At 38.2% G+C, this 24,690-nt stretch overlaps 1 protein-coding gene across 10 annotated transcripts in view; it reads right to left on the bottom strand.

Annotated features, from left to right (window-relative positions):
• ZNF217 (zinc finger protein 217) overlaps positions 1 to 24,385 on the bottom strand; it is a 36,497-nt gene extending 12,112 nt beyond the window's left edge. Inside the window, exons 1-3 of one of the 10 annotated variants that reach the window (XM_038370138.2) lie at positions 24,183 to 24,325; positions 23,651 to 23,727; positions 5,090 to 6,859 (exon numbers count right to left, since the gene is read on the bottom strand). In XM_038370138.2, coding sequence (XP_038226066.1) covers positions 5,090 to 6,482 — 1,393 coding nt within the window. In that variant the 5' untranslated portion in view covers positions 6,483 to 6,859; positions 23,651 to 23,727; positions 24,183 to 24,325. Of the gene's footprint in view, positions 1 to 5,089; positions 6,860 to 8,737; positions 10,691 to 23,134; positions 23,306 to 23,411; positions 23,728 to 24,182 lie in introns of those variants that run through there. The other 9 variants (XM_043496198.1, XM_043496195.1, XM_038370136.2 and 6 more) reach the window with 9 other exon arrangements.
• Positions 24,386 to 24,690: the final 305 nt, after the last annotated feature.

The following is a 24,690-nucleotide window of genomic DNA, read 5'->3' as shown; positions in this document are numbered from 1 at the left end:
GGATCCTTTGGGATTGAAACAATCCAAAGCTAGGCCCTAAGAGTTGAACAAATACATTGTTAACTTTAATCACGTATGCTTCTCTCCATTGTGTATACCATATCTTATAAATCCTTTATGGCCCACAAACAGACCAAAATGTTTTCTTTAAGACAGGAGTTTAAACTAGACAAGATAAGATACAGGCTTATAGTACACTACTGCAGAAATTAGTTTGCACTAATCAATGGAATATCGTGCCTGGGGGAGACCATTTTAGTATCAACAGTCTTGGTAAAATGGTCTTCATTTTTTGACCCTGGGAACTATTAATACTTAAGTTGAGATCTGGCAAATATAAAGGAGTAAGGAAGTGACATGACTAGTGTTTCACAGTATTTAACATTTTTTTCAAGTTCGCACTTAGAGAAACTTGGCCTCTTTTTGTAAGTGTAAGCACCAATAGTTACCACTAGAGGGTAGCAAGTGCAGCATATGTCTAACAAGGAAGAGAAAGTTTTATTCATGAATACTATAAAAGTCAAAGTCAACTTTTTTTTTTAAATCAGGCTATATTAAATACACCTTTGAGGACACCAACTGTCATCACTCAGATCAAAATGGACTAGAAAGGATTTTGTTTTTAGTGAATTCATCCTTACTTGGTTAATCACTTATTGTTCATCAAATACTGAAGTGGCTTCAAATAGCTCAAACTTGTGCTGAAAGTATTTTATTTTTTATATTTATATTTATTAGAAAATTGTTATAGCAGTTTTAAAAACACACCCATTCAAACGGATATATGCATTGGAACTATGACTCAGCATCTCATGATAACTTTTAATGCAGGAAGATAACAGCAACTGAGAAGGAGCAACAAGTAGTACATTTAGCATTTCTTAATTGAATCAGTATCACAGCAGCCAAACTAAGGGTTGTACATTGCTAAAATTGGAAAAAATGCAATAGTGTATGCCAGGACATTCTGTACATTGTGTCTTGAGGTTATGCAAGTATCCTTTCTTTAAACGCAGACACAAAGTATGTCACATGTAAGATGAAGATACAAGTCCACAGTTAGAAATTCTAACCAGTTAAAATACCATCTTTGCTATTTTTTTTTTACCCTAATCCCCAAAAGAGTACAATAAATGTTAACTCTAGAAGAATTGTTAAAGTTTTAATGTTCCATATATTCCTGTCCTACACAAGATTGTTACTGCTGATTCAAAGTTCTAAACAGTTTGATCCTGTCTACTCTGGCCAAGGAAACTGTGTTAGCACTTTTCTTCCAAGTAGTGTATTTAAGCATACCGGTCTCTTAGTCAATTCAAATGCCAGTAACTTGCCTACCTTTCCTCTTTCTGGTAATTTAAGGATGTTGGTCCCCAACATTGAATTTTGCTAACTTCACATCATTCAAGGGAATATGCTATATACAAAAGCAGTGACCAAATTGAGTTAATTCTTCAGTTTTTAAAGTTCTAATACCTGCAGATACTACACACTAGACTGTTCTGCCGCCTCCACAATAAAAGCAGAAAATGAAGAATAACTTTCGTTTTACAATATGGCACGGCCATATGGGGAAGAAAAACTGGAAATATTAATCTGTAAGCTAAATTATTACTTAACTGCATCACAGACTGGGCGAGAAATCTCATGGCTGGAATATAGGTTGTTCAGGAAGGATGGGTGGAGGAAAAAAAAAAAAAGGGAGGCGTTACATTAGACATCAGAAATACACATTTGTTTGGAGGTCCAGAAGGAGATTAGAGGTAGGCCATTTGAAAGTCTGAGGAAGATAAGAGAAAAAACAAAAACAAAAAGAGGGGCTGTGTCATGGTCAGAGTCTAGTATAGACCACCAAATCAGGAGGAGGAGTTCTATGAGACATTTCTAGAACAAAACAGAAATATCCAAAAAACACTAGATCTGATAATAAGGGAGGACTAATTGCCCAGACATCTGTTGGAAAAGTAATGTGTCAAAATACAAAACGCCCAGTACATTCTTGGACAACTTTGTTTCAAAAGGTAGAAGTAGTAATTCAGAAGAGTTCATTCTGACTAACAAGGAAGAATTGGTTGTAAAGCTGAAGGTGGAAGGCAATTTGAGTGAAAGTGATCATGAAATTATTGATTCTAAGGAAAGAAAGGAGTGAGAGCACCAAAATAAGGACAATGGACTTAAAAACAAAACTAACAAGCCCAGAGAACTGATAGTTAAGGTCCCATGGGAAGAAAATCTAAAGGGAAAAGAAGTTCAGGAAAAACTGCCAGCTCTCAAAGAGATAGACACACAAAAGCAAACTATTCCCACATGGAGGAAAGAGGCCAATAAGACTCATTAGGAACTTTTTTTTTTTTTAAACTACCTTGAGGGGGGGAAAAAACCCAAAAGGAAACCTACAAAAAGTGGAAACATGGACACATTAAGGGTATGTACAAAAGAATAGTACAAGCATGTAGGGACAAAATCAAAAAGATTAAGGCACAACGTAAGTTACACCTAGCAAGGGACACAACAACTAGTAAGAAATGACATACACCCATACACAGGTGTGACAAGAGAAGGATGAAGGAAAGTGTAGGTCCTATACTTAGCAGGGAAGGAGTGTGAACTCATGGCTCAGGTGTTCCTATTTTGCTTCAGACTTCGCTAAAAGGGTAAATTGTGATCAGACACTTAACACAATTAATATTAACAACAAGGGGGAAGGAACACAAGCTAAAATAAGAAAGCAGGTTAAAGAACACTTAGTTAGATGTACTCAAGTTGGCTGGGCCTGACTGAATGCACCCTAGAGTACATCAGGAACTACTTGAAGGAATACTGGAACCATAAGCGATTATCTTTCAGAACTCATGGAGCACAGGTGACGTCCCATAAGACTGAAGGATAAACATAGTACCTATCTTTAAAATGGGTAACAAAGAACTTGGGAATTGTAGACCTCTCAAGCTATCTTCAATACTTGAAAAGATACTGGAACAAATGATTAAACAATCAATTTGTAAGCACCTAAGGGATAACAGAGTTATAAAGAATGGCCAATATGGATTTGTCAACAACAAATCATGCCAAACCAATCTAGTTTCCTTCTTTGATAGGGTTACTGGCCCAGTAGATTAGGGAAGTTGTAGATGTGATATATCTTTAGTTTAGTAAGGCTTTTTGCAGTCCAATGTGATATTCTCAAACAAGAGAATATGTGATCTAGTTGAAGTTATTATAAGGGGGTGGGGGGTGAGAGGCCATACTCAAAGAGTAGTTGTCAATGGTTCGCTGTCAGACAGGGGACTTGTATTGAGTAGGGTCCTACAGAGGTCTGTCCTGGGCCCAGCACTATTCAATATTTTCATTAAATGACATGGATAAAGGAGTGGAGCATATGCTTAATAAATTTAAGAATGACACCAGATGAGAGAGGTTGCAAGCACTTTGGGGGACTAGATTAGATTTCAGAACAGCTTTGACAAATTGGAGAAGTGGTCTGAAATCAACAAGATGAAATTCAGCAAAGACAAGCACAGGGTTTAATAGGTTTAACCGGCTAGTAGCAGCAGCAGTACTGCTGAAAAGAGTTGGGGGGGAGGGGGGGTTTACAGAGCATCACATATTGACTGAGCCAACTATGTGATGTAGTTGCAAAAAAGGCTAATATTCTGGGGTGTAAAAACAGGAGTGTTATAAGTAAGGCACCGAAGGTAATTGTCCTTCTCAACTCAATAGAGGTGAGGCCTCAGCTGGAATATTGTGTCCAGTTCTGGGAATCACACGTTAAGTTATGAAAAAATTGGAGAGAGAATCCAGATGAGAGCAACAAAAATGAGAAGTTTAGAAAACCTGACATATGATTAACAGTTAAAAAAGTGGGTAGGTTTAGTCTTGAGACAATAAGACTGGGGGGTGGGGTCCTGATAATTGTTTTCAAATATGTTAATGGCTGTTATAAACAGGATAGCATTTGACTGTTCTCTATGTCCACTGAAGGCAGAACAAATAATTGGTTTAATCTGTAAAACAGGCTGATTTAGGTTTGATATTGAAAAAGACATTCCAACTATAGTGATAGATAAACACTGAAATAAGTTACAAAGGGAGGTTGTGGAATCCCCATTATTGCATGTTCTTAAAAACTGGACAGAAACAGCTTTCAGGGATTGTCTAGATGACCTCCTGAGGTCCCTTCTAGCCCTCCATTTCTATGATTCTTTTTCAAAAGAAAGTCACTATATTTGGACTATAATTGCTAAGCTGTTTCTCAAGAAGAATTCTCTTCCTAGATAGGTTTCAGAGTAGCAGCCATGTTAGTCTGTATCCGCAAAAAGAACAGAAGTACTTGTGGCACCTTAGAGACTGACAAATTTATTAGAGCATAAGCTTTCATGGGCTACAGCCCACTTCATCAGATGCATAGAATGGAACATATAGTAGGAAGATGTACATACATACAGAGAAGGTGGAAGTTGCCATACAAACTGTAAGAAAGAGGCTAATTAGCCTCTTTCTTAGAGTTTGTATGGCAATTTTCACCTTCTGTGTGTGTGCACGCGCGCGCGCGCACCTCTTACTATATGTTCCATTCTATGCATCCGACGAAGCGAGCTGTAGCCCATGAAAGCTTATGCTAATAAATTTGTTAGTCTAAGGTGCCACAAGTACTTCTGTTCTTCCTAGATAGGACTTTTTTCTTTTTTGCACTAACTTAAGCTTGTACATTACACTTCATTTCATTTTAAGCCTGCAGTGACAACTAATTGTTTTTCTAGTGACAACCAACTATTTAAAAGTCTATTTTTTTAAACCAGTTATTTTAGTAAATTTCTCCTCTAACCATTGCCTGCACTTGCTATCCAGTTTGATAAATTAATTTATCATAATTTCCTAAACCCAAAGCATAAACAGAAAGACATTAAATATTTTATGTATGTTAAGGAGATCTCAAAATGGAGATACCACCCCGCTAGCATTTTATATCATCTGGTCATAGTTTATGATGGACAAATTAGGCAGATAATTTAACATTTCCTTGCTTTGTACAAAAAAACCAAAACAAGATATTATGCTATTTTAATCCAAAATGTTTATATATACTTCTTACCCAAATGAAGTGTGTCTGGTAGTCCATCTTCAGATCCATCTTCAGAGCCTCCCTCTGTTCGATCTACTACTCCATTTTCATGTAGGGTTACAATTAAGTCTGCACAGTATGTTCTAGAAGTGGCTGAAGTCTCTGCATCAGTCCTCCTCTCTCTCTTATGTACTCTTGAATGAAGAACTAGCTGGTGGTATGTTCTAAAGGCTTTGCCACACTCTGAGCAGTGTGTTGGTTTCTCTTTGTTTTGTGACAATTTAGGATCCATCTCCATAGAAGGCACTTCACCATTGGGATGTTTCTGTTTGTCCTGGGACAGGGTACCATTTCCTGGACAACTGCTACTTTTATTTACTTTTGACTTACCAGTACTTTCAGTCTGACTAACCTGGCTACCTTTATTTGTATTCCAAATTTCACCAAGTTCTTCTTTATCAGATGATGAATCATCATTGTCTGTACTTCCTTCTTGCCCTGGTTCTTTAATCTGTCCATGGCCAACAGCAACTTTACCTTTGGTAGCAAGCTGCCATGCTTGATATGTATTGAATGGATCCAGTTCAGCTATCCATTTCACAGGTTTTTCTGATCTATTCTTTTCTGGAGTCACATTTGGTCTTAAGTTCAAAAATTGCAGAAATTCCTCTCTCTGGGCCAGTCCTCCTTTATTGGCTCCCTCACCATTGGATGCTGACTCTTTGGTGTGCACTTTACTGTGCTCAATTAAGTTCTCTTTATTGAGAAATAGGAAACCACAAACCATGCAGATTTTGTAAGGTGATGTTACATTTTCATTTACATGCTCCTGTACCACCTCATTTATTGTTACTGGGCTTTCAGAACCTTGTTGAAGCTTATTTCTTGAACCAGGTTTACCAGTATGTGTTCTCATGTGATTTTTGAGGAACCAAGGCTCTTTAAATCTTCTTCCACATACATTACACCAATATGTGAAAGAGTCCTTATGCTTTTTCATGTGAGTCTCAACATCAAAAGCTTCACCAAATGTTTGCCCACAAACGTCACAGCTAAATTCTTCATTGTCCTTCTCATTGTTGTCTGGTGATGGCAAGTTTGTTTTAACTTGACATTTATCAAGAGGACTAATATACTCTGCTTCAACACGCAGAACGGCTGGTTCACAAAGCGTTGGTCTATGTTGAGTTAAGACGTGCTTACCAAGTTCTTCAGGGTGTTTAAAAGTCTGATCACAAAACATGCAATCCAAAGGCATACACCCTTCCGCTTGCATCAAGAACTTTTCTTGCATGTTTTTGTAAGAAATTGTGTTGGTCCCCTTTATCGGCATCGAGGCATCGTTGTTCTCCATCTGCACACCAACAGTACTGGCTATCCCATCCGGTCCATCCATATATACTAAAAGGGGTTGAGTTGGCATATTTCCTGGGTTTCGTTCCCTATCATGTATTAACGTGATGTCTCAGTTCTTCCTGGGATGTTCTCCGGTCACAATAAGGACCCTTGTAAGGTTCTCCTCACATATGCATGCAGATATGCTAGGATAGAAGACTACTGCATGGAAGTCTTGCCACAGATGTCAAAGGAGATAAAAATCAATCTGTATCCATACACCATTAAAGTACACCCATTGGTTTGTTTCCTTAAGCTACTTTTTCTGCTGTTTAAGTTCACTTAACATTAAAGAGAGTCTGCAGAAGTCATCAGTTGGACTTATTTCTCCCTTCGTAATATTTCAAATACTTCTATTGTGCAGGACAGAGTCAAGAGGCTGAGTAGAACAGAGAACTCCGGCACCTATAGAAACAGAACCACAACTAGCTTTTAAAGTTTAAAAAAAATATTTAAAAAATGAAACAAGACAGACCTTTTTAAAGGAGACAATCATATCTCAAATACATTGGTAAGTTTTATATTGAAGTCTTTAGCACTCATTCAAAATACAAGCTACGTTTCCAATATGCCATAAAGAAAGGTTAGAGAAATACCTAATTACATCTCTCCCCTGACCTACTGGGAATACATAGCATAATCTTGACCACCAACTCATTTTTTTCTGCTAATTTCTATACTAAATTGTTATATAAAAAGCATTTTACCCAGCTACATTAAAAACCTCACAATATCCCATATTTCAGATTACAAGTCTGCTGAATCCATATTTCAGTGCATATATTAAAGCATTTTTAAGTGATGCAACAAGCTGAAGTAGTTTCACATTAGTGCTGTGAAAACTGCCTTTGACAGAGACAGACACTTTGGATTTTATCCTTATGGCCTATGAAAAGGAAGGAGGAGAACTCTAAACTTTTCCAAGCTTAAATCAGCTTGAAGTTATTTTCACATTACTGGCAGATAGTATAAATTCCTGTACTAACAATAGCTTCACTAATGCCATTATTTAAAAGAGTCTGTCACTCTGTTGCAAAAATCTTAAAGAATTAGATTGTATACAAAAATGAACTAGGTATTGGTGTTTAAGTGCATAAACTGCAGACACTTCATTTTGAATCCCATTTTACATATCTATTTTAGATTATACACATACAAAACACCCCAACTTCTAAATGTAAACACAAATGCTTCCAATTTAGAATTGCTTAAAATAATTAATTTGTATGTTTTTAATCTCATTTACCATTTAAATATTTAAAATTTTTGATGTAACCACTTATACTTACTGTAAATTTTAAACATAATTACATACCAAATTAAATCTATTCACTGCAGTAAACCACCTTCTTTGAACAGTCAAAATAAAAACGATATAGCAGAGTCCAATGCACTCTGTCTTTTTTTTTTAAGGAACTAATACACACCACCTACTTAGTTCGAATGCACTGCTTTCTTCAGATGTGTGGATTTCTGGAATTATTTTATTTGTTTGCCTTAAACCATGAAGTTTCACTAGTTACCACTATTTATCAAGAATTTCCCCACAAGAGATTCAGAAGTTACAACTTGAATTACTATGCTTCAAAGCAGAGTTTGTGTGTGGCACATTATTATGCCCCACAATGTCAGTTCTCATAACTGTATCCTGAAAATAGTTTTTTTGAGTTTACAATTCCAGGAGTTTATCTGGATGAGGAGAAGTGGTCAAATTTAGGTTGGGCTTAACTAATGGGCAACCTAAATTTACACTGGATTTAATCATTTTTTCCATGAATGTACTTGATCCCTTCAGTGTTTTAGCACATGCTGTTTGTAACATTCTTTACTGTGCCATCAATCATCTGAAAAACTCAAAAAACACTTTCCATAAACAATGAGCCTTAACATACTCCTGTAAATTAAATATTTTATGCTTTTTATAGCTTGTGAAATTGAGATAGAAAGATTAAGTTATTTGCCCAAGATGGCTCCAGAGCCTCAAATAGAATTCAGAGGTCCCAATTCTCAGTCCATCACTGCCACGAGGCAACTCTTCCTGTCTAAATACAGTTTTGGAATTCTTGTAATAACTAAGCAGGTTGAACCTATGACACGGTAAGCTTAAATTTAATTCTTTTTCTGTGAGTGAAATTCAGCCATAAAAATTTCATTTATTGATTTTGACTCTAGTTAAAACAATAGTAACATAGGGCTGGCTTTGTTTTTAGAAAATTTTGGTGCTATGCACAAAATTTCTCCATGGAGATAAAATATTGAAATATATTACAAAAATTAATTCACCAGTAACTTTTTATTTCATATTTCCACTTGTTGCTTTGTTCAGTGTCTTCAGTAATTTAAGCTGTATTTATATATTAGTGATGGATCCACAGTTTTGCCATTCAAGTTTATCGTTTTATGATAAGTATGATGAAGCGTGAGTGAATGCATATGTTGTGATGGGAGAAGTGTGGATTCGTGTGGATCTCAAGTGAGTAGTGTCTGCTGCAGTGAGGGGCTGTATGTGTTTGGGGTAACTGTGCGTTTGGGGTAACTGTGTGCATCGTGTGTGTTGTGTAGATCTGTGGGGGTGGCGAATGAGGGGTATGTGCTGTTGTGAGGGGCAATTTTATTTGCTGCTTGTGGTGTTGTGCAGGTGGTTTTGTTGATCTCTACGTAGGGGATCTGCACAGGTGGCAACTGAGTGCATGGCTGTGGCAGTTGGGCAAAGTAATACACCATTTGTGCTGTCTCCTTCATACAACGAATGGGACTGTTGCATGCAAATTAGCTGTAGAATAAAGGCCTTTGGTGGGGTTAACCGATATCACAGTGGTCTAAGACTCTTTGCATGGTACAGTTACTTGGTACAAGCCTTACTGCAACTGTATGCCACACAAGTGTAATTCATAAGATAAAATGGTCAAGAACTTGAAAACTGGGTGGTAACAGACCATGAAATTCAGTGATGATTCAACCTGGTGATATTCTGAACACACAAAAAAAGCTCTCAGCCATGCTTATAGCTGCTTCCATCACTTCACACGGACTCGGACATTTTAGGCTTTGGAGTGACACACAGCAACATCCCTGGACCGTTATTAGATACAGGACAGGATGGTATTCTGTGGCAGAACTCAGTTGTGATCTTTGTTGCATAATGGAAGTTGCCTAAATGAAAGTATGTTATTTGTAAGATAGATGAATAGGCAGCTTTGAAAATCTGAGCAGCTAGTAGCACAATATCAGCAAGCCACTTGGATAAGAGGGCTATTATCAGGTGTGGATTTTTTTTTTTTTTAAATCTGTGTAACCCCAATTCTTTAGTGAATATTCAGGCAAGATATAGAAACTGGCCCATTTTAGAAACAATTGCTGTTCATTAATACCGTGTGCACATTAAGTTCCTCTGAAGTGTATGAGAGAATCATTCTAAACAGCAACTGCCGCATGTTCTAAATCAAGCTGTCAGTGCCAGAGACGGGTTAAGAACCTACTTCATCTAGACAGTCTCAATTTGTTGTGTAGCAATGAAATTCTAGAAGCACTCAGTTACAGGGAAAGCATCTTTTCTATGTAGTTTCATCTACATATCATTTTAGCAAATATTCAGAAGAGGATGTTCCTTCCATCTTTCCTTTGATCCTTCTTGCAGTATACTACATAACTGAGAAATACCAACATGAAACTGGTAGCAGACCAAAACCTGCTTTCACCAACTGTGAAAAATACTTTCTTGTAGAAAGTGAAGGCCTCCATACCAAATTCAAGGGCCAAGTTTAGTCCTAACTTCCATCCAACAAGATAACCAAAAACTCCTTGCAGATTGGAACCATTTAGAGACAATGAATTCTCTGGATGTGTTGGGAAATAGTGGACTGAATTTTTGAAGTTTCACGAACACAAGTTTAATAATTCACTCTTCAGAGTCCAAGCTCCAAGCAAAAGCTGGAATATCTATACCACCTTTTTTTTTAGTGCTGTAGCACAAGCCCAAGTCTACAGGCTCAGACTCACTGCCATGGCACCTGGCTCCTTTGAAGATTTAAGATGTGATTTTCGAAGTACTTTACACATTTAGGCCAGATTTTTAGAAGTTCTTAGCACCTAGTGGCTTCCATTTTTCTTAATGGGCGCTTCCATGTGAGCACTTCTGAAAATCTGGCCATTACTAACCCTCAACACATCATTCTGAGGAAATATAGCATACCTTACTATTTCAGTGTCTGAAACATTTATCTACCACCAGCGCAATTACTACTATCAAAAAGAGATGTGGTTCAATATGACAACAGCTACTTTTAGTAAAGAGTCTCTCACCTGTAATTTTTAGATCATGAAATCTAGTCACAGATCACTTTTTTTTTTTTAAACCAAGAATGTTGACTCTGGTAGTTTGAATCTAATTCAATCTACCTGGAAAAGATAAGTGAACCGTAAACGATTAAAAAAAAGTTGAAAGGTGAGCTTTAAAACAAGACTGAGTTTTCCGGCTGATACATTTCAGACTTTCTTCATCAGTCAGAAAGATCTTAAGAGTAGGGCATGCCTTTATTTTTGGAAACCTAGTATTAATCAATCAATACTAGACAAGGGATTAATTCAGATAAATAGCAGCACCAATTTCCTACTGCAATGAAGGAAATCCTTTCCCAAAGGATTCAAAATATTTAAAATTACTCAATTATTAAATAAAAATGTACTTTAAAATCAGAATTAAAGCATTGTTTTACTCTATCTAGAATTGGCACACAACTCATGGTCCATCTAATTTAGTTATACAAATTACTACTTTTTACTCTTGTGAGCACTGTAGAGACAGACTGAATTGGGTTCCATTTTGGTTCAAACAAAATTACATGAACTCCAAATGCAAGGCCAATCATGCAGCTACAACTGGGCAATTCCACTGGAAACAACATTAACCCAAGGTAGAATCTGGCTTGCAACAGTATTAATACTTGTGATGATAGATGACTTTCAGATCGTAGACTGAGTTTAATAGAACTGGCAGTTATGAGAACATTTTTACTTCTAAACTGAACTAAGTAAATTGGGAAGTCAGTGAGGGACAAACATGGAATCTGTTACAAGTACTTACTTCCAGAATAAGGCTACATTGATACAAACAGAACATTGATCACAAGAGGGCCAATAGCACAACCTGCCATTCCTCAGGAGGAAACCCCAAATGGCTGACTCCACCAGCAGAAGCACCAAGAAAAAGAGTTTACTACAAGTTAGCTCACAAGTGGTTCAAATCCTACCCCTGGCCAAGGAAGTTTGTAGTTTTCACCCGTGTTCGCTGGGCATGGTAAACTGTTGTCTGCTGTAACCTGCTAACAGGTGAAAACTACAAACTGCCTTGGCCAGGGTAGGATTTTAACCACTTTGAGCTAATGTGTGGGGTTTTTTTTGTTTTGTTTTTTTTAAATAAGTTTTTCCCCCAGTGAAAATACGGTCTTAGAGTCAAGGACTAAAAATGCTGTTTCCCTGCACTTCAGCTCTTCAGAATCCTTTGGGCAGCATTTACACGGTCAAGAATCACATCAGTTTAAAACTGGGGGAAAGCTATGAGCTGCAGTTTAGATATGCACAGGAGTTGCTCTTGACTAGAATGCCAAAATGCAGACTAAGGACTAGTCTGCACAAGAAGCGCTACATTGACACAGCTGCTGCACAACAGGGGAAGATGCTCCATGCCTACAGGAGAGAATGCTCCTGTTAGCATAAGTTACTCAGTGCTTAGGTTGCTGTAACTTGCGTCACTCATTAGGTGGCTTTTTCACATCCCTGAGCGACGTAAGTTTGAGCAACATAAGCAGTAGTGTAGACCTGCCCTAAGAAAAGGCTACAGTAGCTAAGTTCTCTTCACTATTTCTGTTCCTCACTGCAGCAAAGAGGCTGGGGGAGAAGTGATAATGACCCAGCAGCCTCTGAGCAGTAGAAGTCTCTGGAGTGGGGAATGGAAGTTTTTACTTTTAATAGGTGGGGGAGAAAAGTTACAAGTTTGAAACCTGAGTTCAAAGCTGATAAATATGTATTTTCCTACCTTCACAGCAGAGTAGCAAAGGGAATCTGGGCTTCTTGACATCCCTTCCCATCAGCTTCTAAACAAACCCTAATAAGTTTCTCAATATCTGGTCAAAGCTCAAATTCCCTTATAGACTGATACCGCCTCCATCACCCATCCATCCCAGAAGATAAGATGTGCTAAGCAAGATTCTTCGAACGGTCAGTGAAAACAGTTTTACTGTTCAAAAGCAGCAGCAAGTTACTCTCACCTGAGGGATGCTCCCTATTGAACTTGATTCCTTCAAAAGTCCACCAGAGCCCGAGTTTAGCAAACTTTAGTGCACAAACACAACACATTTGCTTATGTGACCCTTAGACAAACAAATCAGGTCTACAGGTTTATAGTGATTCCCAGATTCTATGGTGATGAATATTCTAGGATTATGGTTATGAATGGCTGAGACCACTGCGTTTTCACTTTAGTTGTCGTTACCTAACCTAGATTCAACAACAAAGGCTGCTACATAAAAATGCATTAATTAAGAAGACATTCAAAGCATTTATGAAAGACTAGTGAAGAGGCTTGATTTCCTTTTATTAAGTTACACAAACTATTTTATACTGTATTCAAAAAGGCTCTTTTAGAGATGACCTATGGGACAAATTTCATTTCACTTCACTTGTTACTCCTTTCTGCTTCAAAATTCTCTATCTATAAGTCAACATGCTTCCCCCCCCCACCCCAAGATACATGTCAAATACGACCATCCTTTGAGTTTTCTGTTATAGTTTAACACACACAAAGATTAGCTGAAGAAAAGGAGGCATGACTATGTGCCTAGTACTAAAATAGTTTTGTTATACTATGCTACCAGTAAAGTTATGTATTGTTGAACAATACATAATAAGTTAAAGCAGAAACAACAATCAATAGCCCTATTAAAGTTTTATTTATCCCACAAACACCGCAACAGCTGTTTAAAAACCAAGACCATACCAGCACTTCTAGTTTTCCCAGCTGAGATACAGGAGAGTGCCTCAAAAATAGTTAAAATTAACAGACCCTTAAATCCAAGAGCTGGATTCAGCTATTATGTCTTATATTTCTTTGATATGCTGAGCTTGTTTTGCTACCTTAATATGGACTTAGAGGGCTTTGAAAGTCCTCTATAATGCCAGCACTGAACAAAAATCCTGTTAGTAATTTGAAGCAACTGAATGTTTTTGGCACTACCAAAACAGTACCATTTATGTTACTGGCTACTAATATGAATCCACAGATAAACTACTGATATCACTTTATTCCATCTCCGATGCTCTATTTTATTAGAATTAGTTGTTTATTGGATATAACTTTGAGAGCCTAAACAGCCTAATACTCTCATCAGGGTGTTAACGGGCCACTTCACCTTAAATGGTCACTTGAAATGTATTAACTATTTATGCTAAGCAATCGGTTTCATCTTGTATTTAGCTGTGACACTCACAACTGGTCTATGCTTAAAAGGGTGCATTGGTGCCTGCTGTTGCACTTAAGTGAAGGAAAGCTTCTCCACTGTTGACAGAATTAATCCACCTTCTAGAGCAGCGGTCACCAAGCGGTTGTTCTTAGAGCAGGGGTGGCCAACCTGTGGCTCTTCAGAAGTTAATATGTGGCTCCTTGTATAGGCACTGGTTCCGGGGCTGGAGCTACAGGTGCCAACTTTCCAATGTGCTGGGAGGTGATCACTCCTCAACCCCTGCGTCTGCCGCAGGCCCTGCCTCCACTCCAACCCCCTCCTCTGAGCCTACCATGCCCTCGCTCTTCCCCCCCAGAGCCTCCTGCATGCCACAAGACAGCAGATTGGGAAGTGCCGATTGGCCTTTGGGGAAGAGATCCTATGGGGCAGGGAGGGGGCAGGGGCATGAGCAAACCCCCGCCCCCCGTGGAGTGTCCTCTTTTTTGAATGTTCAAATATGGTAACCCTACTTAAACTTCACTTTATGCTACATAGATATTCAGGTACAAATGGACCAAATACAGCCCAGGCATGAGTAAATGCAACTCCACTGAAATCAATGGAACTGTACCCGATTAGGCCAAGGCTCAGTTTGACCTACATTTCTGGAGTACCTCTGAGAACATATTGTTTACTGTACTTGTACATGATTGTTATAAAGCCAGTTGTGCCACATTACTACTAATTATTAAAGATCATTAAGTTTATAAAGTATCCCCAAATAGTAGCCAAAACTAATATTTAAAGAATTCAAAACGGGCAAGTGAAAAAAAAAAGGGTATATTATCTGTATTGTATAGTGCCAGGAGGTCCTAATCAGTTATCAAGAGTCCATTGTTCAAGGGACTGTATGCATATCATATTGAATGCTCATAGGTATTTCATTTACAGTCCAAGGAGTTAGCCAGAAGAAGATTTTGGCATTCTACATTTAGAAAGTAGATCACACTGTCAAGAAGAATATTAACCAAATGTCTATCTGGCACTTAATTCCAAGTTTGTCTTTTCACTCTTTGGATCCTGATGGCAAATCCACAACCTGCTTTCTGCAGTAAAACTCCAGATAAACAGAAATCAAACATCGCCCATACCACAAAACATTAAAAAAAAAAACCTTCATGCATTTTGGATATAATGTTATCCTTTCTTCATCTTGTAAGCATTAACAGCAGCAGCATAAATCTCTAGAATAGCATACACTTACTGTATCAAGGACAAACGTCATTACCCATGCAACAGTCAACTTGACACCAGCAGCATGACTTAAGCAAACGGCTTGAAAGTTAGACTCAGGAGGTCAGTATATTTAAAAAACTAACTTTGCAGAAAGAAAGATATAAACTTTTTTATTTAATATGAGTATTTATTAAAATAGTATTTAATAAGAAATTGAAAGTAACTTTTGAGTCTTACTTTCTCAAATGTTAGTATTTACATAAATTTGGGCTTATAATGGGAGAAGATGTAGGCTCTCTTTTCATGGTAAACAGTATTGCTCACACACTCCAACCCTATATTTGTGTAATGAATTAATTCATTAATTACTGACACATTCTTCTCACCTACATAAAGAAGTGATTTTCAAATAAGCCATGTGTTTAATTCCACAAAAGTCCTTTTAAATAAAAAAAATCTTTACAGATCAGTTTGTATGATAAAGAACAATATGAGCACTTGTAGAGAAAAGAGGGTATTTGAGGATAGGAGGTGGTTCAGCTGCAGAAGACATCACAATAAAAGACTGTCTTTTTTTCAATTTAAAAGTTACAACGTATGACCCCATTTTAAATGCTCAAACAGTGCGCTCCTGTTGACAATGCAAACACTGCTCTTTAGGGGTAAAAGTTTTTTTTGTTGGCAGGAGAGCTAACAAACAGCGGCTACACTATGCAACTTTTAGTGGCACAGCTATGGCGACACAGCCATGTTGCTAAAAGCTGTGTAAGCCCTAATAAACACAGCCCTAAAACTATAAAATTAAGCTTCATGGACAGTTGAATTTTATTTATTGGTCTTACAATTAATCCTCCATGTGCAAGTTTCTCTAGAAACAAAATTTAAAAGCTCGTTAACAACACCAACCCCCTTAAGAGTGGTTCAAGTTTTTCTTTTTTGCAAGAACTGTTAGAAAATAAACTATGATTAGATTGTCCAGTCTGACACCATTGGGTTGCCAAAGTGATACGGATATGAGGGAGCAGAAGCCAACCCACACACAAGTTTTCACCACAGTATGCATTATACAAGAGCCAATATGAATTTTTAAACACCAGCATCATGTCTGTCTCTCCTTTATAGAGCAGAGTCATGGAAATCTACATCAGAAATTGATGAGATCAATTGATTCAAAAGTAAATGCTCATGCAAGATCTTTGGAATCTATTGAAAAGAATTTTTTGCAACACCAGAAACTAAGTAGAACAAACAATCTAAAGCATCAAATATGGTAAGACAACAATGGACATATTTAGGACATGCTTTAAGGATTCCACTACCATGGTTTCCAAGGCAAGAAATATGGACACCACCTGAAAAGAGGAAAATGAAACATACTGAAGAATAGAGAAAGAAGCCATCAATATGACACTCAGAAGCCTGAACCAACCAGCAAAGACATGGTGGAAACTATGCACCTGAAGGTGAGGGAGGATAAAGAAGAATATTCAAACATCTCTTAATACTGATGAATACAGTTAGTGAACTTATCCACTTTTTTTTTTTACACTATAATTTTACATAAAGTTCATGGGTATACCAGATTACATAAATGCAAGTCAAAGACATTTTCCTATAGGTAGCCATGTCCTCCAATTGGAAATAACTAGCAGAGAATGAGTTCCCCCATTCATTTTGGGGTCTATACTATAGAAACAAGTATTTGATCTCTGAAGGTATTCCCAACAGAGACCTCTGTGTGGAATCTCTTTTTAATGTTTTGAGAGAAAACAACTTCTGCATCTCAATGGATGAAATGACTCTTAACCCGGAAGATCAGAAGTTACAGACTTGCACAATTTTGCACAAACTTCCCTTCTGCATCCTAGTATCCACTGAGCAATACTGAATGTCAATGTCCAATTCTTGGTATTTTGGCTAAAATTATACAAGTTAAGGATTTGTTTTTAAAGTTCACAAGTGTTGTTCTGACTGCCAACTTTTCCTTCTCTCAGATTTGGGCAGAAGGAGAGAAGGATTTCTTATAGTCCATGAAACAAAGTATACTTTAGGCATCATGAAGATGCGAATACATGTACTAAGAATCATCAGAAAGCACTATACTGATCACTGTTTATAAGTCCTATGAAACATTTCACTGCTACCATGAGATGATGCAATTCTATTAAGTCAAAAAATTTCACGCATTTAAACCAGGACCAAGCCTTTACCTTTCAAAATAGCTATATTGTTCTCTCCACACATGGCAGCCTTGATGAAGCAAGAAAATTTAAATCTGATCTTTCATGGAGTGTATTATATTTAGTTTTCCTCATTCAGTTGGAGAAATATCCTTTACAAGGATGTAACACGATTGGACTTCTCTGCTTCTTAGCCATAAGGTGTTAGCCCTGCTTAGTCTCACTCAGTGGGTAGAGTTGGTAAGCTGCAGTTCTCTGAGCTGGGCTCAAAGCCTTACTACTCTATTGAGAGACAACTGCTTTCCTGCCAAGGGTATCCAAGAGCTTCTCCAGAGCTCCTAGTATGGGGCAACTTGCATACCATTAGACTGTACAGCTAAAGAGGTCATAGGAGTATCCAGAGTTACTCTTTGCCTTGGGAAACTACTTTTCGCCTGTGGAGGAACCACTGTCGGCAGATACTAATCTCCTCCCAATACTGCCATCTGACTGCAACTCAGACCCCTTCCTCAACAGAAATCTGAGAAGAGGCAGAATATGCACTCAAACAAGAAGCTTTAAGGGGGGGGGGGGGGGGTCATTTTTCATACACCATCTGAATTTGGACCTATGGTTTTCAAGGCTTATCCAAAATTGTGTTCTGGCTACACCATAAAAAAAGTGCATGGTCTCTAAGGCAGACACTTTCTCCCTCACAAATCAGCTACAGGGTGAGAGACTGATCATGTTAAGAAAACAGAAACATGCTAGAAACGTAGCTATAAGTCACACACATCTAGTGGCCTTCTTTTTCTACCCAGGAAGGAGATCTTATAGCAGAAATTCATGGATTGTCCTTGTTCTACAGAGATATAGATGTGATCATTCTGAACTGCCCTGCATATCAGAGGCATCAATTTTCTAGTGTCAAACTGATGGATATATGCAATAAAAGAATAGTAAGAGTTCTCAGCTTTATATTATGAAGTCAAGCTTACAAAGCTAAACTGCACTGTCTACTATTTTCCAAGAGCACGATTTTAAAAGAAAGGCCCCAAAAATGTCGACTTTTACAAGCATTAGACAGCAATTTAAGATTTGAAGTTCGATTTTACTTGCGGGGAGGGGGGAGGAATGAATATCGCAACAACCAGTTAAAACCATGTTTCCTCAGCTCTAGCTTATACTATTCCCCCCGACACCATATTCAAAATGAGATTGTGGATTTTAGTACATCCCGTCCCCCCAAACCACCACACCTCTCAAAAAAAGCTTGGCATCAATTAGGAATTTCCCCAACACCTGTTTTAGGCAAACATGACTATATATAAAGTAAAGTTGGGATACAAGGACAATGATGAGTCTTCAGTTTTCCATATGCAGTTTATACAATGTGATAAGCGATGAATTGCACTTAAACATTTTTCTGTGTAATAAAATGTTAGAGTGCCCATTGTGCATAAACAAAATTAGACTTTGATACTTTTAGTTGCACAAAATCTACAGTACCTATTAGGAAAATAGTTATCCGGTCATTTATTCATTTACATCCCATATTTAGAAATCCACCCAAGTCACTAAGCATGATTTATCAAAATAGGCTTTCCCCAAATATTCTACATATTGTATCCAATTGTGACATTTTCTCTTATGCTTTTTCTTGAAATACCCACTTAAAGGCCATTTGATAACTGATCCAATCTTCTGTAATGATTTTAACTCATTCTACTTAATTAAATTATCTTTTTAACCTGTTTCTCACCTGTATTCATTCTTATAGGATTCCTCACCCAACACATATGCTGCAAACACCTTACCACCAGCTTAATTTCAAATCAAAACGGTACTTCACATCACTTTCTAGGCTCAACAAATATACCAACAAGGAATAAAACAAGATGATATGAATGCATAATAGATTAGTAACTTAGTCGTTAATCAAGTCATATGACCACAATGAAAGTTTTTCCAAGACAGATTCCAGCCATCCATTTAATGGGTACCAAACTTGGCATGTGATTGGGTTTTGATCAGCAACGGAGTGAAAAATTAAATATTTTCTTTCACTTCAAAAATGAAATTAAAGCAGTTTGTTTTGTAAAGTAAACTTGATTCCAAACCTTCAAGAGCCACTTCCTTCTATGACACCTACAAGAAATTACACAACTAAATACAGGCTGAGAAGCAGTTGGGTATAGTTGAAGCGCAATTTTTATTTAATATATTAAAAACAAAAACATATTTTAGACTTAAACTATGCATATCCTCTTCCCCACATTGTATCTCAGGTTGTAAAGCTCTTGGGTCATGAACCAGGTCCTTCTAAGTGTTTGTACAGTAACAAGCACAATGGGGCCCTAATCCTGCTAGTGAAATAGAAAAAAAACTCTTGAACTTTTTAAAGATAACTTTCAGTGACAAAAAGCGTGAGAGAGTCCTTAGAAATGCTCAGGAGTTCATTACAAGTAAATGGCATGTTTGAGACAATTTGGAGTAACAAATGTAATTATGTGAAGCAGAAACAAGTATCTTATTAGACACCTGACGTTCTAATCAGGAGTCTCAAAAATAAACACAGGCTAATGGCAGCCTCACTGTGGCAGAAATGTGCTACATTTACTATATTTAAAAAACAACTGAACAGTTAGGCATTAAAAAAGATGAAACAAGGTAAGTGTAAGACACTGGCAAATATCCTTAGTTATTTCATCATCCTGAAAGCAGTGTGGAAGAGTGCATGCGAGTTCAAAGGTCAAACTCCTCTTCCAGATTCCCCTAAAGAAAGGAACTTTACCTCTGAGGGGTAAGGAGAAAAAGCAGTTCTTCCCACACATTAGCAATAGTGTTAATGTTTTTGTTTTGTTTTTGAGTGTTCTATATCTTATATAGGAGTCTTGTGCTAAGACATTACTCCCTGCAACAAAAATCAGGACAGGAAAGACTAGACATAAAAAGGTTAAATCTTACTTAACATTCCCCCAGAGCTTCTTAATTACAAAGCTTCAGATTCTTGTAATTCAAAGTTTACAGTAATCACCATTTTGAAAGTCAAGTGAAATCCAGTTCTCTTTTAAACTACTTTCTCTGCAAAACAGTGATAACTTAGGACTTCATTTTGTTCATGTAAAAACCAAGCAATCAATCGTCTATCAATGCAACTCTAAATTCACAAGATTATGAATAAGGAGATACTCTAGTGAAATATCTTGAAGATTAGTAAGAAGTGTTCAGAAGGTAATTATGGGGTTTAAAGGAGTCTGGAAGCCAAAATGAAGTAACCTTTTGTCAGATGGTCTGATAAAGGTGCTGAAGTTTATTAGCTTCCTCTTTCTACCCACCCTCACCCCCCCCGCCCTCCTTCTTCCTTACCAAAACAAAGCAAAAACCCCAGAGCTATCCATTTAGAATCTAAAACAAGTATTCCTGACCCAAAGTTCTAAAACCTAGAAGCTATTCTATAAAGCCTGTTATAGTAACCTTGTTTACAAGAAAAAAATATAGGCCACTTAATGTAAACAAACCCAGAAAACAATTTCACACCCACTTATTTAGAACAAAAGTATCTTTTCATTTTGACAAATAAGAATGTAGGTCAAGAATATAATTTAAAAAAAAAAAAAAAAAGCAAATATATGTATTACCAGAGAATATGTTTAATGAAGGAAGTGAAAAAACCTCAAAAATGTGCAGTGATCCTTAATGACTTATTTAAAAATAAACTGATTACAGCATGGTAAAATTATTCTTCTAGGCCTTACAGTAAGTTTTCAGAAAGAATGAGTCCAGTCAATGTAGTAATATTTGTCTCACTGGAAATTCTGTATAAAACATCTACCTAAAACAAACAAGACTTCTCTGCAAGAATCGTCAGCTGCCATTAATGACACACCTTAAAGTTCTTACCACACAGTAACTAAGCAAGTACAAACTAGTGGTGAACGTTTGCTACTTTTTGTCTGAAAAGTTAATGAGATAGATCCAGTAGTTAATATCAGATCTTAAAATATTTCGTTTTTTAAAAAAAAAGACAAAAATCAACATGAACATACAGAACTTAAGTATGAGATGCATTGTTAGAATGTTCATATGATAGATCATGAATATAAACATTAACATTTAAACTTACTTGACACCACACAATACTAAAAGGTAAAATGCCTTCCTGCTAAGAGCACTAGTGCTCCAGTACTGGAAGGCAGCTGTTGTTCCCCTGCCTTTTCTTTTGTTGTGCTTAATCTCACGTCAAGTCATTCAACCAACTCTAAAATGATGAAGACATAACTGAATCAACCTTAACTAAAATCAGATCTACTGTTTTTAAAATGGTTATGTACACTTTAATGATTCTAAAAAAAACCGCCCAACTTCTCTACCCCCAAAAAATTATAAATATATATTAAAAAAATCAGCAACTCCAGCATGTGCAGAAGTTTCCTGGCTGTAAGTCAAATCAATCAATTACTGTAATAGCCACGTTTCTGAAGTTATTTACTATTCCTCCTTATAAGTATTAAAACTTACTGAAATTTCAGGTTGTGTTGTGATTTAAAGAAAAGACCAAAAGATTTAATGAATTTCAAGCATTAAATCAGAGATTTAGTATTCTCTATAATTTAGAAGAACCGTTAATATTAGATTAACTAAGTCATTAATGATCCATCACACACTAGCATTGCTACAGCAGATATTAAATATTGACTCATCAGTTCACAAAACTAGTGGGGGGGGGGGGGAATTCACCCTTCCCCCTTTGCTGAAGAATGCAGTTTATCTTACTTATTTGGAATTGCGCCTTCACATTATCAGAGAAAATGTTTAACTAGATCACAAATTAGAGTATTAGGTTTAGGAATCAAAGTACAGTTAATAAAAGAGCTCATAAGAGTAATAAAACATGGCGTGAAAGCATTTGCAAGCTATTGTCATAGCCCTGTGCTCTACTACCTTTGCAGACACAAAACCAGCCCCCAACAATGTAAGCATTGGTCAGCAAGTCAACGCTTGCTATTCAACTTGTAGTTAGGCGTTTTAATTTCTGCATCTCCCAGATCATATCAGTCCTGCATTAAAGGCCTAATAAAATGTGAAGAATGATATCCTCTCTCATTGCATTTGAAACTGCGTTATTTCCCCGTTCTTTCTCATACAGACTTACAGAAACTTCCCTTTTCACATACTTCTATGAGAAAACATTTCACTGCATCTACTTTAGTTCCTATTTCTATTTTCGCTTTGCAATAGATCCTTCTAGTGCTGCCTCCCCTCAAACACACCGAGTAGAAACTGATGTAGCTTTAAAACCTTCAAGGTCATTTTAGAAATAAAAAACTACCGATACATTAAAAATAATAATAAACTTCACACACACACTAAACCCTAAACTAAACCCTTTTCAAATTCAAACGCCTTTCCTCAGTAGATCAATAACCCAACAGAGATTTTGTTGGCCACCACTTCAAAACTATAACACTTCAGTTCAAACACAAGAAGTCACACACCATATTTTATGGGATGGCTCACTAGCGCGCATACAGAAGAGCTTGCTTTGGCTTTAGAATTTCTAAATGGCAAAAACAAAAATCACACATGCCCAGGAATAAAACTTTTTTTAAAATATTTTTTTTTAAATTTTTTAAAAAAAATATAACTTTTTTTTTTAAAAAATCCAATACCTCCCAACAAATATTAAGAATCGGGAGTGAAATCAAATCTCCAAACACTTAAGGAATTGTATTGTCCTCGTTTGGAAACGTCTTTTGTTGTTGTAGAAACCAGTTGGGGTTTATTTATTTATTTTTAAACCCTCCTATTCCCCTAGTTTAAAGAAAGGAAAAAAAAAAACACAATACCAGATAAATGATCTGGAGGCTCTTAGACTTCACATATCAGGCAGTAAGATGAAACAAAAAGAAACTGACAAGACTGATCAATAAACTTTTCATTACCAAATCTCTTCTCCTCCGCCCCCCGATAAGCCACACACACTACAAACCAAACCCTTCTTCCAGGAACATCCCTGACTCACAAAGAAATGTTCTCTCCCCCCCACCGATTAAAAAGGTCGACATTTTGAATATTTAAAACAAATACCTAGGTATATAATGGAAGTTTGAAGCACCTACTTACACAGAGGGAGAGGGAGAATGGGGGGCGGGGAAGAGGTGATCCCAGGCAGCAAAGAAGGAAATCAGAGAGAGCGACAACTTTATAGGTAGGAGAGAAGAGACGAAAGAAGATATGCTCATTCTTCATCTGCCTTTTCTTTTTTCTCCTCTTCCTCCCTCCCAAGGGGTTCTGGGATGAAGATCAGACCCTGGAGAGTGTATGGGGTGAGGGGGGGTGGGGGGAAGAAGCAGTTTCTTTACCTGCTGGTGTTCCTTCTCTTCCATTGCCTGGTGGAGGATGAAACTCTCTTTCTCTCTCTCACTCACACGAGTTGGGGCTTGAATGAGAAAGAAAGGAGAGAGGCAAGCAGGGAGGATTGGGGACTGTTGTGCTTTACTTCCACACACCTGACCCTCTTTACGCCTCTGCTCAGGCGTCATGTCTGTGGGGTGGGGGGGAGGGTTATGTCCCCCCACAGACATACCTGCCCCCCCCACCTGGGGAGGGGCCAATACCCCTACCCCACCTCCATGGGAAAGAAGGCGCCAAGATACCACGGTGATGGGCCACCTTGCCGATTCAAGATGCAAAACACCCCCCTCCCCACCTGCCTCTGCTCACGGTGGGGGCTCTGTCCCCGACTCAAGAGGCGGTTAGTCTCCCCCCCCCCCTTCAAGATGGGCTGAGCCCCTCCCCCCCCATGGGGGCGGGGGGTGAGGGCTGCATCTCCTCAAGGCAACCGAGCAGCTCTGACCCCTCTGGGGGTGCCCTCAGCTGAACTCGCGCCCTCACCTGGGAGCGAGCCGCCTCCCCAGCCGGCATCCTGAGGGGGAGGGCGGGTCTAGCCGCCCCGCGGTGGTGCTGTTGAAAGGAGCCCGGAGTCCGCTGCGCTAGCGCGCTCAGGCCACTGTTTGTAATAAATTACTCCCCTCCGCCCGCAGCTGTTGTGCCGCGCTCCCCCCCCTCCTCCCTCCCCTAGAGCCCCGCCCCCTCCCCACAGCCCCGCCCACTCGGCGGCCCCGAACCCGCCCCCTTGCAGCGCTTGAAGAGGGGCGGAGCTAGGGAAACGTGCGGGACAAGTGGGAGGGGTCAAAACCAAGGCACTAAGTGGTGGAGTAGGGGGGAGAACGAGGAGTGAGCTGGAGGGGGCAGAACAGATGGAGTAGGGGAGATGAAGGGGGTGCAGGAGGTAGATTGGTGGGGAGCTGGAGGGGGTAAAATGGGGAACAGTAGGGATGCAGGGGCACAGAACAGGGAGGAAATATAAGGAGGAGAGCAGGCGGGAGCAGATGCAGAGTGG

The sequence above is a fragment of the Dermochelys coriacea genome, chromosome 13 (assembly GCF_009764565.3).
Source record: "Dermochelys coriacea isolate rDerCor1 chromosome 13, rDerCor1.pri.v4, whole genome shotgun sequence".
Lineage (NCBI taxonomy): Eukaryota > Metazoa > Chordata > Testudines > Dermochelyidae > Dermochelys > Dermochelys coriacea.
This window is presented reverse-complemented; position numbering and strand designations above follow the sequence as displayed.